The sequence below is a fragment of the Rana temporaria genome, chromosome 1, assembly GCF_905171775.1.
Source record: "Rana temporaria chromosome 1, aRanTem1.1, whole genome shotgun sequence".
Classification (NCBI taxonomy): domain Eukaryota; kingdom Metazoa; phylum Chordata; class Amphibia; order Anura; family Ranidae; genus Rana; species Rana temporaria.
Window position 1 is genome coordinate 398,375,809 of NC_053489.1, and position 14,858 is coordinate 398,390,666.

The 14,858-nt window shown below is 42.9% G+C and overlaps 1 protein-coding gene across 2 annotated transcripts in view; it reads left to right on the plus strand.

Annotated features, from left to right (window-relative positions):
- CRTC1 (CREB regulated transcription coactivator 1) overlaps positions 1-14,858 on the plus strand; it is a 194,316-nt gene that overhangs the window by 51,601 nt on the left and 127,857 nt on the right. For both annotated transcript variants that reach the window (XM_040322959.1, XM_040322969.1), the window contains exon 3: positions 14,694-14,831. In XM_040322959.1, the coding sequence (XP_040178893.1) occupies positions 14,694-14,831 (138 nt within the window). The remainder of the gene's footprint in view (positions 1-14,693; positions 14,832-14,858) is intronic.

Genomic DNA, 14,858 nt, shown 5'->3' on the forward strand with positions numbered 1-14,858 from the left:
AGAATTTTTTTCAAAATTGTCGCTCTATTTTTGTTTATAGCGCAAAAAATATAAACCGCAGAGGTGATCAAATACCGCCAAAAGAAAGCTCTATTTGTGGGGGAAAATAGACGCCAATTTTGTTTGGGAGCCACGTCGCACGACCGCGCAATTGTCTGTTAAAGCGACGCAGTGCCGAATTGTAAAAACCCCTTGGGTCATTTAGCAGCATATTGGTCCGGTCCTTAAGTGGTTAATAAATAATCGTCCACATATTTGAACATGCAAATATTAGATCTTTATTTAGACAGTGCCAACAGATAATGGTAATGCACCTATAGGAAGTATAGGTTGAACTTGTCATGTTTAACCCTTTTGCCGCCTCATGTAAACACGTGGCCTCACTGAACTGGGTCGTCTTCTGAGACTGCATATATGCATATGTCTTTATGCTGGGAGCGTGCTGCACAGCGTGCACACAGCAAGAGCCCCAGGTCGCATACTAATGGGAATTTTATAAAGCCTGGTTCTTGATTGTTGCGATCGCTTCGGATTGGCCATCACAGGGATCATTCACTGTAATCTCATGAAAAACTTTATTCAACAGGCATTAAAGAAACGTTGGATTCCAGAGCAACACAGATCTGCTACATTCACATTTCTTTTTGTTTAAAAAAAAAAAAAAAAAACACAGGAACATTGTCACTGCATAGTCGCATAACATCTACTCAGAGCATAAGCTCCAACATCATACACCAAAATATTAGGTCTGTAGAAATTAACGATTAATTCCTCGATTAATCGTACATTTTTTTTGATCGATACTCACCTCTTAATCCGCGGATCGCGTGGTGTGCCGATCTGCAGGTTGAGCCCATGGGAAAGGCCGCGGCCTAGCTCCGGAGCGGCAGCCATCTTGGTACACCCGGTGGTGGCCTAGGTGAACGGCGCGCTGACATCATCATCCGCCTCAACTGCTCGTGGATCTGCCTGCTTGTGTAGTGGTAAGAAGGCAGACAATGATGTTACAGTGGGGGAGATGTGTATATTACAGTGGGGGAGATGTGTATATTACAGTGGGGGAGATGTGTATTTTACAGTGGGGCAGATGTGTATATTACAGTGGGGGGAGATGTGGATATTACAGTGGGGGAGATGTGGATATTGCAGTGGGGGGGGGGGGGGGGTGGATATTGCAGTGGGGGGGGGGGGGTGTCGTGGATATTGCAGTTATAATCTAAATTTGTCGATTTGATCGATTTAAAAAAAAATTGATCGAACACGAAGATTTTAATCAGTAACAGCCCTACAAAATATAAATAATCAGGTACGTAAAATCACAGTAAGCGAAATCCACAATACAGATGTCAATTCTACCGCACCACAATTCTAATAGCCGATCCATAATGAGATCTACCGGGGCTTAACCAAGGACATCCAACCAGGGTGCTTGTCAAATTTCCTACAGCTACCACTGTGCTGGTAAATATATTTTGCCAACCTTTAGGGTTATCCACTCCTTTACAGCGGGGGGTTCTGTAGACTTCCAATGCCTCAAAATATAATTTTCTAGCCTGAAAAGGGGCTATAGCTTGTTTGGGGGGGCTATTCCATAGGGACATCTAGGATTCCTAACAAACATTGTTTAGGGTCCTCTCCAAGCTGAACCTAAAATCCCAGTAAATAAGATCTATTTATTTCTTCTTTCAGTAAACATGCAGTTTTGGGCATGTGAATAAAATTACCACGATCTCTCATGCAACGAGTGTAGGCGAGATTATTGTGCGCATCCATTCGTACTAGTCTAGCTGGACCACCTCTGCAGGGAGTCTATTTCAAATTTTCACAGCTCTTACTGTGAAGAAACCTTTCCGTATTTGGAGGTGAAATCTCTTTTTTACCTCTAGACGTAAAGAGTGCCCCCTTGTCCTCAGTGTTGACCGTAAAGTGAATAACTCAACACCAAGTTCACTATATGGACCCCTTATATATTTGTACATGTTGATTATATCCCTCCTTAATCTCCTTCTCAAGAGTGAATAAATTCAGTTCCTCTAATCTCTCCTCATAGCTGAGCTCCTCCATGCCTCTTATCAGTGTGGTTGTCCTTCTCTGCACTTTCTCCAGTTCCCCAATATCTTTCTTGAGAACTGGAGCCCAAAACTGAGCTGCATTTTCCAGATGAGGTCTTACTAATTTGTACAGGGGCAAAATTCTCTCTCTCTCGCGCGCGTGCGCGCTTTGGAAACTGCAGCTTGGCATTGCATGCCATTATTGAGCTTATGATTTTCCAAAATCCCCAGATCCTTCATTACTGGTCCCTCCAGTTGTACTCCCCCCTAGTATGTATGATGCACACAGATTCTTAGCCCCCCAAGTGCATAACTTTACATTTATCAACATTAAACCTCATCTGCCACTTAGTCGCCCAATTAGACAGAGCATTGAGGTTGGCTTGTAAATTGGCGACATTCTGTAAAGACGTTATTCCATTGCATAGCTTGGTGTCATCTGCAAAGACAGAAATGTTACTTTTGATCTCGGACCCTATATCATTTATAAAGATATTAAAAAGTAAGGGTCCCAACACTGAACCTTGGGGTACATCACTGATAACCTTGGACCATTCAGAGTAAGAATCATTAACCACAACTCTGTCTTTTAGCAAGTTTTTCTATCCATTTACAAACTGATATTTCCAATCCTGAAGACTTTACCTTACACATGAGCCGTGTGTGGGGAACTGTATCGAACGCAGCCACGCCTCTGTCCAAGGTTTTACTTGCCTCGTCATAAAAAGAAATCGGGTTTGTCTGACAACTTCTGTCTTTCATGAATCCATGCTGTCTGTTGCTTAAAGTGGAGGTTCACCTGAAAACTAAATTTTTAACATTAGATTGATGCTCATTTTGTCGAGGGGAAATCGGGTAGTTTTTTTAAAATCGAAGCAGTACTTACCGTTTTAGAGAGCGATCTTCTCCGCTTCCGGGTATGGGCTGCGGGACTGGGCGTTCCTATTTGATTGACAGGCTTCCGACAGTCGCACACATCGCGTCACGATTTTCCGAAAGTAGCCGAACGTCGGTGCGCAGGCGCTGTATAGAGCCGCACCGACGTTCGGCTTCTTTCGGCTACTCGTGACGCGATGTATGTGACCGTCGGAAGCCTGTCAATCAAATAGGAATGCCCAGTCCCGAAGACCATACCCGAAAGCGGCGGAGAAGATCGCTCTCTAAAACGGTAAGTACTGCTTCGATTTTAAAAAAACTACCCGATTCCCCTTGACAAAATGAGCATCAATCTAATGTAAAAAAAATTTTTTTCGGGTAAACTCCCGCTTTAAATAGTTTTTTTTCCCCAGAAAGAACTCTTCTATGTGGTCTTTTATTAATCTCTCCATTATCTTCCCAGCTATAGAAGTTAAACTAACAGGTCTATAGTTACTTTGTAAAGACTTTGTTCCCTTTTTAAATATGGGCACTACATTGGCCCTGCGCCAATTTAGTGGTACTAATCCTGTCATTGAGTTCCTAAAAATTTGATACAGTGGCTTTGAAATGACAGATATCTAATAGCCATTTCCTCTTAGAGAGGTAATGTTTTCAATTCATCTCTTGTATTTTCTAAAATGGAGTTTGGGCTTAAAATGCTGCTAAATAATTGATCTGGGTAAATATGTCCTTTTATCCTGGTGGTACTGTTTTTATCTCATGAATTATAAAATGCACTGGACTTTTGGTTTCTTCATGATGAGGTAGATGGGTTTATTTGCTAATTCCAAAATAAATGGGCGCAAATCGCACTGCAAATTAATTGAATGCGATTTGATCAGGAATGTGTTGCGATTCTTGCCCGAATCACACGCTCCTGTTTGAACCCAGGCTTGTCATAACATGCACACAAGTTGACACAAAGGGGTTTGAATGGCTATTAAAGGTAACCGCCCTCACCTGTGATCTGTTTTCTTTTAATTGGTGTGTATGTGTATAAAAGGTCAATGAGTTTCTGGACTCCTGTCAGACCCTTGCATCTTTCATCCAGTGCTGCACTTACGTCTCTGTATTCTGAGTCATGGGGAAAGCAAAAGAATCGTCAAAGGATATGCGGAAAAGGTAGTTGAACTGTATAAAACAGGAAAGGGATATAAAAAGATATTCAAGGAACTGAGAATACCAATCGGCAATGTTCAAACTCTATAATCAAGAAGTGGAAAATGAGGGGTTCTGTTGAAACCAAACCACGGTCAGGTAGACCAACTAAAATTTCAGCCAGAACTGCCAAGAAAATGGTTTGGGATGCAAAGAAAAAACCACAAATAACTTCAGGTGAAATACAGGACTCTGAAAACATGTGGCGTGGCTGTTTCAAAATGCACAACAAGGAGAAAGATGGGCTGCATGGTTGAGTCGTCAGAAGAATACTATTACTACGCATATGCTACAAAGTATCCCGCTTACAATACGCCAAAAGGCACAGACAAGCCTCAAACCTTCTGGCACGAAGTCATTTGGAGTGATGAGACCAAAATTTTGCTTTTTGGCCACAACCATAAACGCTACATTTGGAGAGGAGTCAACAAGACCTATGATGAAAGGTACACCATTCCTAATGTGAAACACGTAGGTGGATCGCTGATGTTTTGGGGATGTGTGAGCTACAAAGGCACAGGAAATTTGGTCAAAATTGAGGCAAGATGAATGCAGTATATTATCAAAAAATACTGGAGGAACATTTGCATTCATCAGCCAGGAAGCTGCGCACGGGACATATCTGGACATTCCAACAAGAGGTCGACCGATATGGGTTTTTCTATGGCCGATGCCGATATTTAGAAATCAGGGCGGCCGATGGCCGATATATAATGCCGATATTTTGGGCCGATTTTTTTATTTTTTGCTAGGCGCGGGTGGTGCTGCGTTGTGGGGAGGGATGGGTGGTGCTGCGTTGTGGAGAGGGATGGGTGGTGCTGCGTTGTGGAGAGGGATGGGTGGTGCTGCGTTGTGGAGAGGGATGGGTGGTGCTGCGTTGTGGAGAGGGATGGGTGGTGCTGCGTTGTGGAGAGGGATGGGTGGTGCTGCGTTGTGGAGAGGGATGGGTGGTGCTGCGTTGTGGAGAGGGATGGGTGGTGCTGCGTTGTGGAGAGGGATGGGTGGTGCTGCGTTGTGGGGAGGGATGGGTGATGCTGCGTTGTGGAGAGGGATGGGTGGTGCTGCGTTGTGGAGAGGGATGGGTGGTGCTGCGTTGTGGTGGGGGATGGGTGGTGCTGCGTTGTGGGGAGGGATGGGTGGTGCTGCGTTGTGGGGAGGGATGGGTGGTGCTGCGTTGTGGGGAGGGATGGGTGGTGCTGCGTTGTGGGGAGGGATGGGTGGTGCTGCGTTGTGGGGGGGGGGTGGTGCTGCGTTGTGGCAATGAAGATGATTGATTTGCAATGCATTGTGAAAATGAATGAGGATGAAAGTTACATTGTGAAGAGGATCTCCACAATGTAACTCTGATATGCACCCAGAGTCATCCTCATCCATTTTCTCAATGCCAGCCTCAGCCAGATTTCACTTTAAAAAGACATAAAATTAAGTCTGCAGGTATCTATCTGCATGCACCTGATAGGCTAGGTGCATGCTGATGAGATGATCAGCAAATCATTGAACAAGTGTAATACAAGCAGCCAGCAGGCTCCCCCCTCAGCAGGAAAGGAAGACAGAGCTAGTGCTGTCCACGATCTCCTGCTGGGGGGAGTTACCATGTCAGGTGGAAGCTGATTTTTTCTCTAATACAGCACGCCGAGGGAGGGAGCTGGGCAGTACGATGAATGGCAGTGAAATCTCTCCTTGGCTTCTCTATAGTGGCCGTGCGGGTGTATGAATCAAGAATACATTGCTTGAAGAGCACTGGTCAGTACTGCAAGTCAGGTGGCAGATACTTGTAAAGGGCCAATGATTGTTTCTCTGCCACCTGACTTGCAGTACTGACCAGTGCTCTTCAAGCAATGTATTCTTGATTCATACACCCGCACGGCCACTATAGAGAAGCTAAGGAGAGATTTCACTGGCATTCATCGTACCGGCGTGCTGTATTAGAGAAACAATTATTGGCACTTTACAAGTATCTATTACAACACGCCGAGGGAGGGGGCGGGGCGGGGCGGTACGATGAATGCCAGTGAAATCTCTCCTTAGCTTGTGATTGTTTATGCAATACAGCGCGCCAAGGGAGGGGGCGGAGCGGGGGCGGGGCGCTACGATGCAAGGCCAGTAAAATCTTTCCTTTACTTCAATAGTGGGCGTGCGGATGGAGGATTCAGGGACACACGCTGCTAGAGCACTTGTCAGTACTGGCATGCCGTTTATTGTAATAGCCGCGAATGCCGCGAATCGGCCGATTTTTTCACAATAATCGGCCGATGCCGATTTCATAAAAACGGCCAAATATCGGCCGATATATCGGCCGACCGATATATCGGTCGACCTCTAATTCCAACATAACAATCAGAAAAAAAAGGAACATTTGGGACTTTAGATGAGATGCATGCGCCGCCATCCATAATTGCTATGCAAAAGGGTCCCATCCAGCGGCACACTGGCATGACGGCATTGCAGCCTGTCCAAAACACAAGGCCAAGTCAACCTGTCATTGTCTACAGCAGAATAAAGTGAAGGTTCTGTACTGGCCATCTCGGTCTCCTGACCTTAATATCAATATCGCATGTGAATAGAGCCTCATTTTATTCTTGTTCAAACAGCAATTTCACTTTCAGACCCCATTCACACCTAACGTAGTGGGACCATATGTTTTTTTTTTTTGCTAATTTTTTTCCTGTGACATGCAAAGTGCACACCATTCATCCAGCAAAGTAGCTCATGGGACATTTTGGCATGTTGCCATTTTGCAAGTTGTTTTTTTTGCTGTGGTTGTCCGTTTTTTAACAGTTAAATGTGTTTGCTTCCGTGCTTGGGGTGCCATTAACAATTAATGGCACTGCAAGCCTGACTAGTTCATTTTACTTGTATAAAGGTGGCAATGCACTATACAATCCGTTTGTACAATCCTTCCTTTAGTTTTACCAAAATAGAATAGGAGGGACCCACCATCTATTCACTTGCACTACATCAGGGGTGTCTTGCACAACGGCTGCATGCGGCCCAGGCCTGTCTGGAGGGATGCCATGCAAACATAGTGTATGAGTGCAGGGTGTGTGCTGATGAGGTCAGCTGGTGAACTGCTTTCTGTGTCTTGGCCCTGGTTCACACTGGTTTGTTTTGACATGCGATTTGACATGTCAATTCGGCAGCATTTGCCGTCGATGGCACCATCCTAATCGGTGCTACTCCGCATCTGCGGCCCTGGACCGACTTCAAAAAGTTTCTGTACTACTTTTTGCGATTTCAGGCCGCTATTTACATTGATATCTGTGCACAAACTGCACAGATGTCTCTAATCGTGGCGGAAATCGAGACTTGACAAGCGGGAGTGAAATCTTCATTTCATTCCCACAGCCCAGTGTGAACCTGGGCTTTACTGATCATGTCCCAAATCTACATACCAGGAAGTCATGAACTTTTCTATGGAACACACCAGGAGCTAAAGTAAAGCCTTGTTCTAAAAATCAAAGAGAGCTTTTATTTGTTTGCAACAGAGGTACATTAATGGTATATTGGTAGACAGGGGAGCTGGGATTTAGAAAAAAGGCAAATGCAGTAGAAGACCTTGTAAACTAGTATGCCTTTCTGACATCGATATACAAGGTAGTGGGGACGGAAGTGTTAATGTTACTTGCAAATAGTTTTTATGTTTTTCTTTCCTTGTTTCTAAGGAAACTAGTTTGTCTAACACACTATTTCTTTATGCAAGCTGTTTTCCTATACTAAACACTATGCCACTTGAGGGTCTTGTCTATAAAGCTGTGGTAAAATCGACTTGCTTTCAACACAATGTTACTGCGTTTTTTATTTTGCTGCAGATATTTTATTTAATGTTCAGTTTAAATCTGATAAATTTCACACACTTATTTTCTTTAGAAAGCACCCAAATCCTGAAATAATAAATCTTAAATTAATAATGCAGAGAGGGCCTTTGCTTCCTGTATGGATGCAGTGGTCTCTTTCCAAAGGTCCCATCTTATTCTGTCCTAAGTCAGACATCTCTACAGTCGGCCTGTGATGCTGGAAGCGAGCACTCCATGTATGGTGTGGCCCGTGGGCAATGCAGTGTACACCCTGGCTCATCCACAGCATCTCTAAGATGTCAGCAGTGTGTTGGGGGCAATGTAATGCATGCACACAGGAGTTGCTTCAGAAGCGGCCGTCCAGTAGGAGGAGATGAGTGATGTAGGTCATAGAAGACATAGCACACTATGGTGGCACTGGCAAATGGAGCTTCGAGAGTCCACTTTGGTCCATCATTCCTGGAGAAAGACAAGTACAGTTCCACTTTAAAGAGACCTCCCTGGTCCTGAGCAGAGAGTGAAGCTCAGATAAAGTAAACCTAAAAAAAGAGGGAGAAATATTAAAAGGTAACTCCACCTTTTTATAGCGGGGGAAAAAAAAGCAAATGAAGAAACAAAATACCATGTACAATTGCAATACAAGTCATATTATGATTTGAGTGTCATTAAACATTACCTTTCCTTTTTAATCTGCAGCTGCTGTAATAAAAAAAAAAAAAAAAGGAAAGCAATATGGCTATCTGGAGGTTTTCTGTACTGACCACTTCCCAGAAACATAATTTCCTGTTTATCTTGATTGTCTCACCAATTTTCCCAGAAGTCTGCCTAAGAAACAAGTCAGATTTCAGGCATCCCCTGCAACAGGTAATTTTTGGAGAGATATTTCCAATAGAAAGGCCTCTACAGGGATGCAGGCCCAGCAGCTTTCCTCATTGGTGCCCTGTAGCTGCCACAGCCGACTGATTATGGAACCACTCCCATTAGACCCACTTAGAACAGAGGCACATATAAACACACATGGATTTCTTCAGAATAACAAAAGGTAGGAATCTACAGCAACAGTTGTTAGAATCCTTGCAATGTACATAGATCATCCAGAGGTTAATGTTTTTTTCTCAACAAAAGTGGAGTTGCGCTTTAAGTGAATATGCCTAATTATTTCATTGATTTGATTCATTGTCCTTTTCTTTCTTCCAATGTTTTTTCTTTATAAAAGTTTTCTAAAACATGAAAGTACAAAACAACCTCTTTGGTCTGTCTTTGCATACAGTACTGTTTACAGACAAATATCGGCAAATAACATGCAACCTATAAGTAACTTCCTATTATTTAGTCGGGTAGCTGAGCCATAGGTAACATAAGACCTAAATAGTGTATGAGTAGCATGGACACCTTCATCAGAAGAAAGAAAAACTAGGGGAAAAAAGACTAAACCATGTCTGTTCAAGTGGTGTCAAGTAATTAACAGCAACCTATTTGATTCTGTGCACTTCCATTGGCTCTTCACCGATTTTATACAGTAAAGAAGTCTCACAGGACAACAAATGACTTAGAATTTAAACCAGCATGTGAACGAGAAAGGCGAGAAAATGAGAATAAGGGCTCTTTCACACGGAGCGGACCGTTTCCGGGTCCGCTCCGTGTGTCTCCGTCGGCTCAGCGGGGGTCCCCGCTCAGCTGTCGGCGGATAGGGCGGTCCCCGCACACAGTGCAGGGACCGCCCTGTCTCTGCTCCGCCCTATGGGGAACCTGATGCAGACGGACCAGCTCCATCCGCTAACGGACGCGTTCCCATAGGGATTTATTACAAGTCCGTTAACGGACTTGTAATGAGCGGACGAACGGTCCGCTAGTGTGAAAGGACCCTAAAGGGAGCGGTTAAAATCTACCAAAGAAAAGGTTGAGAGAAGTAAAAGAAAATATGTAAAAGGCCAAGTACAAAATGTGCACCCTTTTATGTATTGTACAAAGAATGTTCATAATTTTTTTTTCAAATTCCTAAAATCTAAAATTTGCGAGAACTTATTTTGATTGGCTGTGACGGCTTATTTGAACATAAAATATTTTAAAAATTTAAGTCAATAATTTGAGCACAGCTGTACACAGCATATCTAAAAACATCCATACTATCCCAGAGACTGCCAGTTACTAACTCTTGGTGATGTGGTGTTCTAGCATGATGCTACAGAATTCTGGTCTGTTTAATCAGAACCTATTTAGAAGTGTATCTAAACCTGAAAGCAGAAATAAAATCTGTATATTGCATCTTACCACTCCTTAAATTAGGTACCTGCATTTTCTTTTTCTTTTTCAGACTTTTTCGCCATTACTTTTACCTAGTATTCAAACATGTCTGCGTTCATTCTTCTCCTTTACATGGGGCGTTGGTTTCAGTTTAGCTCACAGGAAGTGACCATCACACTACATTTCTGACAAAATCAAGAGGTGTTTTCAGATTGAAAAAATAAATGTAATGCCATATTTATAGAGTCACTCCGCTTTTTTAAAGAAAAATAAATCCCGCTGATCAATTATTGTACATTGCAGGACTTCTGGGAAAATCGGTGAGCCAACAATTCAAGTAGGAAACCATACATCTGGGGGCATTCTATACAACAGTGTACAGAACTCCTCCAGGTTGCAGTATTGCATTCAATTTTATAGACTATTATAGCAAAAAGCAGACTGAAAAGGAAAGGTACATTCCATATTTTCTCAAGTTATTCTCCAGGGCAGAATTGAAACCTGGAAATGGGACATGCGTCATCCACCATAAAAAAAAAGCAAAATACTCCTGAACCTCGGTTATTTGTTTCCTCTACGCCAAACGGCAGCATTACTAGTTGCGTGTTTTTTTTTTTTTAAAAAGTAGCCTAGAAAAAAACATAATATGCAACCCCTCCAAGTCCTCTCTCTGCAATCGCAGGGATTATTTTATTTCTGCTTCAGGCTGCCTTGATAGTTGCAGGTACCTCCTAGTATGTGCTCCCCTGTGATTCCATGGACAGTGGACTTGGGTTGTATATCATATTTTTTTTTCCTAGGCTAGTTTTGTTGGTATCCTAGTTGTGGGACCTACCCTCCCATTTGCAACTTTTTTGTGTGTTCCCTGGGGTTAGATATCTGCTGGTGAAGTAAATATCCCTGTGGTTGCAGAGGCGTGCTAATGGAGCCCTCGCTCACATTTGGTCAGGCACCAAGTCTTCCCCTGTGTTCATTTAGAACATATGCTGCTCCGTCGCAGGCCCCCCTGAATGGACAGCAATATGGTGGGTATGTGAGTATACTCTGGTGTGCCCATCCTGGTGTCTATGGATGCCAGCACATGTGGGTGGGGGATGGAGAAGTTGGTGGACCTGGATCTTCCCAGGAGTGATTACAACAGACTTCCTCCTGTCGGCAATGCTACACCATGCAGTCTGATTCTGCCATGACAGCTGTTACCAATCCGTGAAGATGGCTTCAAGGTAGGTTTGTTGGAGTTTTTTTTACTATACCCATACCGTGGGGAGACGCAGTGTGGTGTAACCTTGGAAGGAGGTCTTCTCTTTGGGTGTTGGTTGCTATGGGCTTTTGCGTTCCTCTTAAAAGCTCAGGGTTAATGTGCTTTGTGTTCCTTTTCGCTCTGGGTATGGCAAGTTGGAGTCAGAAGCTGCAGAGTGCCAGCAGCTGAGAGTAAAGCAAGAACCTGCAACCTGTTAACTCTTTTTTGCATTTATTACCTTTGTGCAGTTGCATGGCTACTGGTGCCTGCTTACTCTATTTTTGCAATCGACTACACACACCTTTTTTGCAGCATGGCAAGGTGGCGCTTTATGGGCATCTGCTGGGCATTCGTTTTTCAATGCTTGATTTTGGGCAATAGCCCACCTTTTTAGGCTGAATTGGAAACCTAAAATCCTGCACATTTGACAGACTCGGTTGAACCTGTGTTTAATGATTGCTCATTAACGCATTCAGGTATTGTACATCTGGTTGCACTTCGGGATGTGTCGGCAGCTTTTAAAAGCCAAGTTCACCTTTGTAAAGTATTGCACCCACGATCAGCAGATGAGGTAGTGCAAGGCTCCTGCAGATTGTCATTGTAGCTGTCTGCCTATACTTCGTATGAGCAGGCAGTTACTGAATGACGAGAAGAATAGGTGAACTACCTAAAAGGCTCAATTGCACCCTGGTAGTTCATTGAGAACTACCAGCTGTAATGTATGATGGTAGTTGTAGTTCTGCCATTCTTCTGCTTCCTGGGTTATTTTCATCTTACTCCTGGTTTTTACTGTCATGTGATGCTTTCTGCTCTCCAAACAATGACTGATGAAATGGCACCGTGCATAGCCGCAGTAATGTCATATTTCCAAATAGAAGAAGAGGAAAGAAAGAGGCGGGGACACAGATACTGGGCCCATCCTGTGATTGCGATTGAGAACAGAGAGGCCAGTTCTGGGTCATGTACAACAATCTAAATTGACATGACCATGTCATTTTTTAAATAATATAATAATGTCACTATAGGCATTAACAGGTGGCAGGGGAGTTTAGCAGTGAAAAAAGGAAATCAAAAAGTGCGCAACCCAATTAATCAAAATGTTAATGAAAAATTTAGAATAAAAAAAGGTTAAATATTGATCCCAATATCCCATATGGGATATCGACACAATATGAATAAAATAAAATTAATAAGTCATAAAGTGCAAATGAAACAACCTTGACAAATTAATGACTCTAGTGAAAAAAGTCCATATGATGTGGATCTGTAGATGAATAAATAGTTTCAAATGTGATAAACACCAATAATGTGGCAGAACACATGCTGGGCAGATGAGTTATCATAAATCTTATATCCAATGGGCTACTGATAGGATAATGGCTGCTTACCAGATAGAAGTAGTATTGAGCTCTGGACTAGGCCGACCTGCCTTTAGGCAATCTGTCCACAGTACTCCCCACACATGGATCGATCTTAGACTCCAATGTCTGACACTGTTAACGCTGGATCTCAAATACTGCGGACAACTCTGTGATGCTTCACATGCAGTAAGGTGAATTGGCAGTTATAATAACTCGCATTCCACCCAATATCGGCACAAATTTGGCATCCCAAGGTCAGCAATTAATGAAAGGAAAAAGAAAAGAATCCTCATGGTGCAGTATTTCTTCTTACAAATACGTTGATTTGCACGAACTTCATTAGGTATGACATCCATAGGAAAATAATTTTCAAAACCAGCCGTGGTTCACACCAGCTGGCTGGAACGTAATGTCAGGGACTTGGTGTACCCATATCCAGGTCTGATATTGGATCCACCAGGATCTTGCTTCCCTGGAAAAAAAAAATCTTTCCCTTTGGTCCCAGGGGAAGCCCTTGGCCCATGCCTGCACAAGGGTCTCTGGTGTGATGGTAGCCTTTTTTTAGGCAGTACCATGTAATGGTCTGGTCTGCATGAAACCCAGTATAACTCAACACTCTGGAAGTGCGGGATGAGTGGCTCTTTTCTTACACTGCCTTGTGTACAAGACCAGTTTCTCCCTGGCAAGGTGGATTTTCAGCTTGGAGCTGGAGTCTGTTTTAGGCATAAAGTGCTGCAAACTTATTGAATTCTGTTGAGCCCTTCCTTAAACTGTTTGGTAAACCAATGCTGGAGGGCCTACCTATGTTGCCCACCAATCCATAAGACTGATTACTGTAAGTAAGAAAATGTTTTTTTTTTTACTTGCGGTCTCTTCCCTGTGTACTTTGATATTGCTGGCTACAAAATTGAGGCGAGCTGAGAGTGAAGGGAGTTTGAAAAAAAAATGCAGGAACAATTTTTTTTTTAATCACTAGACTGTTGCTTCTTATAATAACCCATGGTTGAGACTAAGATCTTGTGTCCTGTCTGCCAAGTTTCACAACATTCCTCAGCCTGTGCGAACTGTAAGGCCCCTTTCACACGGGGCAGTGGAGGTGCGGTTACGGTATAGCGGCACGATTTTTAGCGCCGCTATACCGTCGTATTTACCGCGATATTCGGCCGCTAGCGGTGCGGTTTTAACCCCTGCTAGCGGCCGAAAAAGGGGTTAATGGTATTACCGCGGTTTCCCATTGATTTCAATGGGAAGGAGTGGCATAAGAGCGGTAAACGCCCCGCTCCTATATCGCTCCAAAGATGCGGCTAGCAGGCCTTTTGGAGCGGTCCTACTAGCACACCGCTTCAGTGTGAAAGCCTTAGGGCTTTCACATTGAAGCCTGCATGGCACGATATTTTTCAGTCGATTTTTTTTTTTTTTTTTTTTTACATTCAAAGAAATGAACATCGGTCTGTAAATGAGGGAAGTTAAACCACTTAAAGACTAAACCTTTTTTTGACACTTGTTGGTTTCAAGTTAAAATCGTTATCAGTTTTATTTTAGCAAAGACCCTAGAGAATAAATGTCATACTGAATCGTGCAGCTATACAAGTAAAAAATCCTTTTCTAGCGTGCAAAAAAAGGTATGTTTGAGAACCCTCCATCTTTAGTTGGGTTGCTGGGCCAAGAATGTGTTTTAACAGTGCTTGCGTTTTAAAATGTGAAGTTGTAGAAGAGATGTGTTTGGAAGTTTATATCCTTATGTGGGGGTAAAATAACCATGGTAAAGTTTTTTTTTTTTTTTTTTTTTTTTTTTTCACCCTTACAAGTTCATTTTTATAATTCATTCTAATTGAGAAAAAAAGTGGGTTAGAATTGTGTTTTTTTTTGCTTTTGTAAATATGCATTTGAAACATTTAATGTTTACCAAAATTTCTTATTCTTACAGACTCCTTTTCAGTCTTCTGGATTAGATACCAGTAGATCAACTCGACATCATGGTCTAGTGGACAGGGTGTATCGAGATCGAAATCGGCTTGGATCCCCCCATAGAAGGCCTTTGTCAGTAGACAAACATGGACGGCAGATATCCTTATTCATTCTTTTTGTTAAA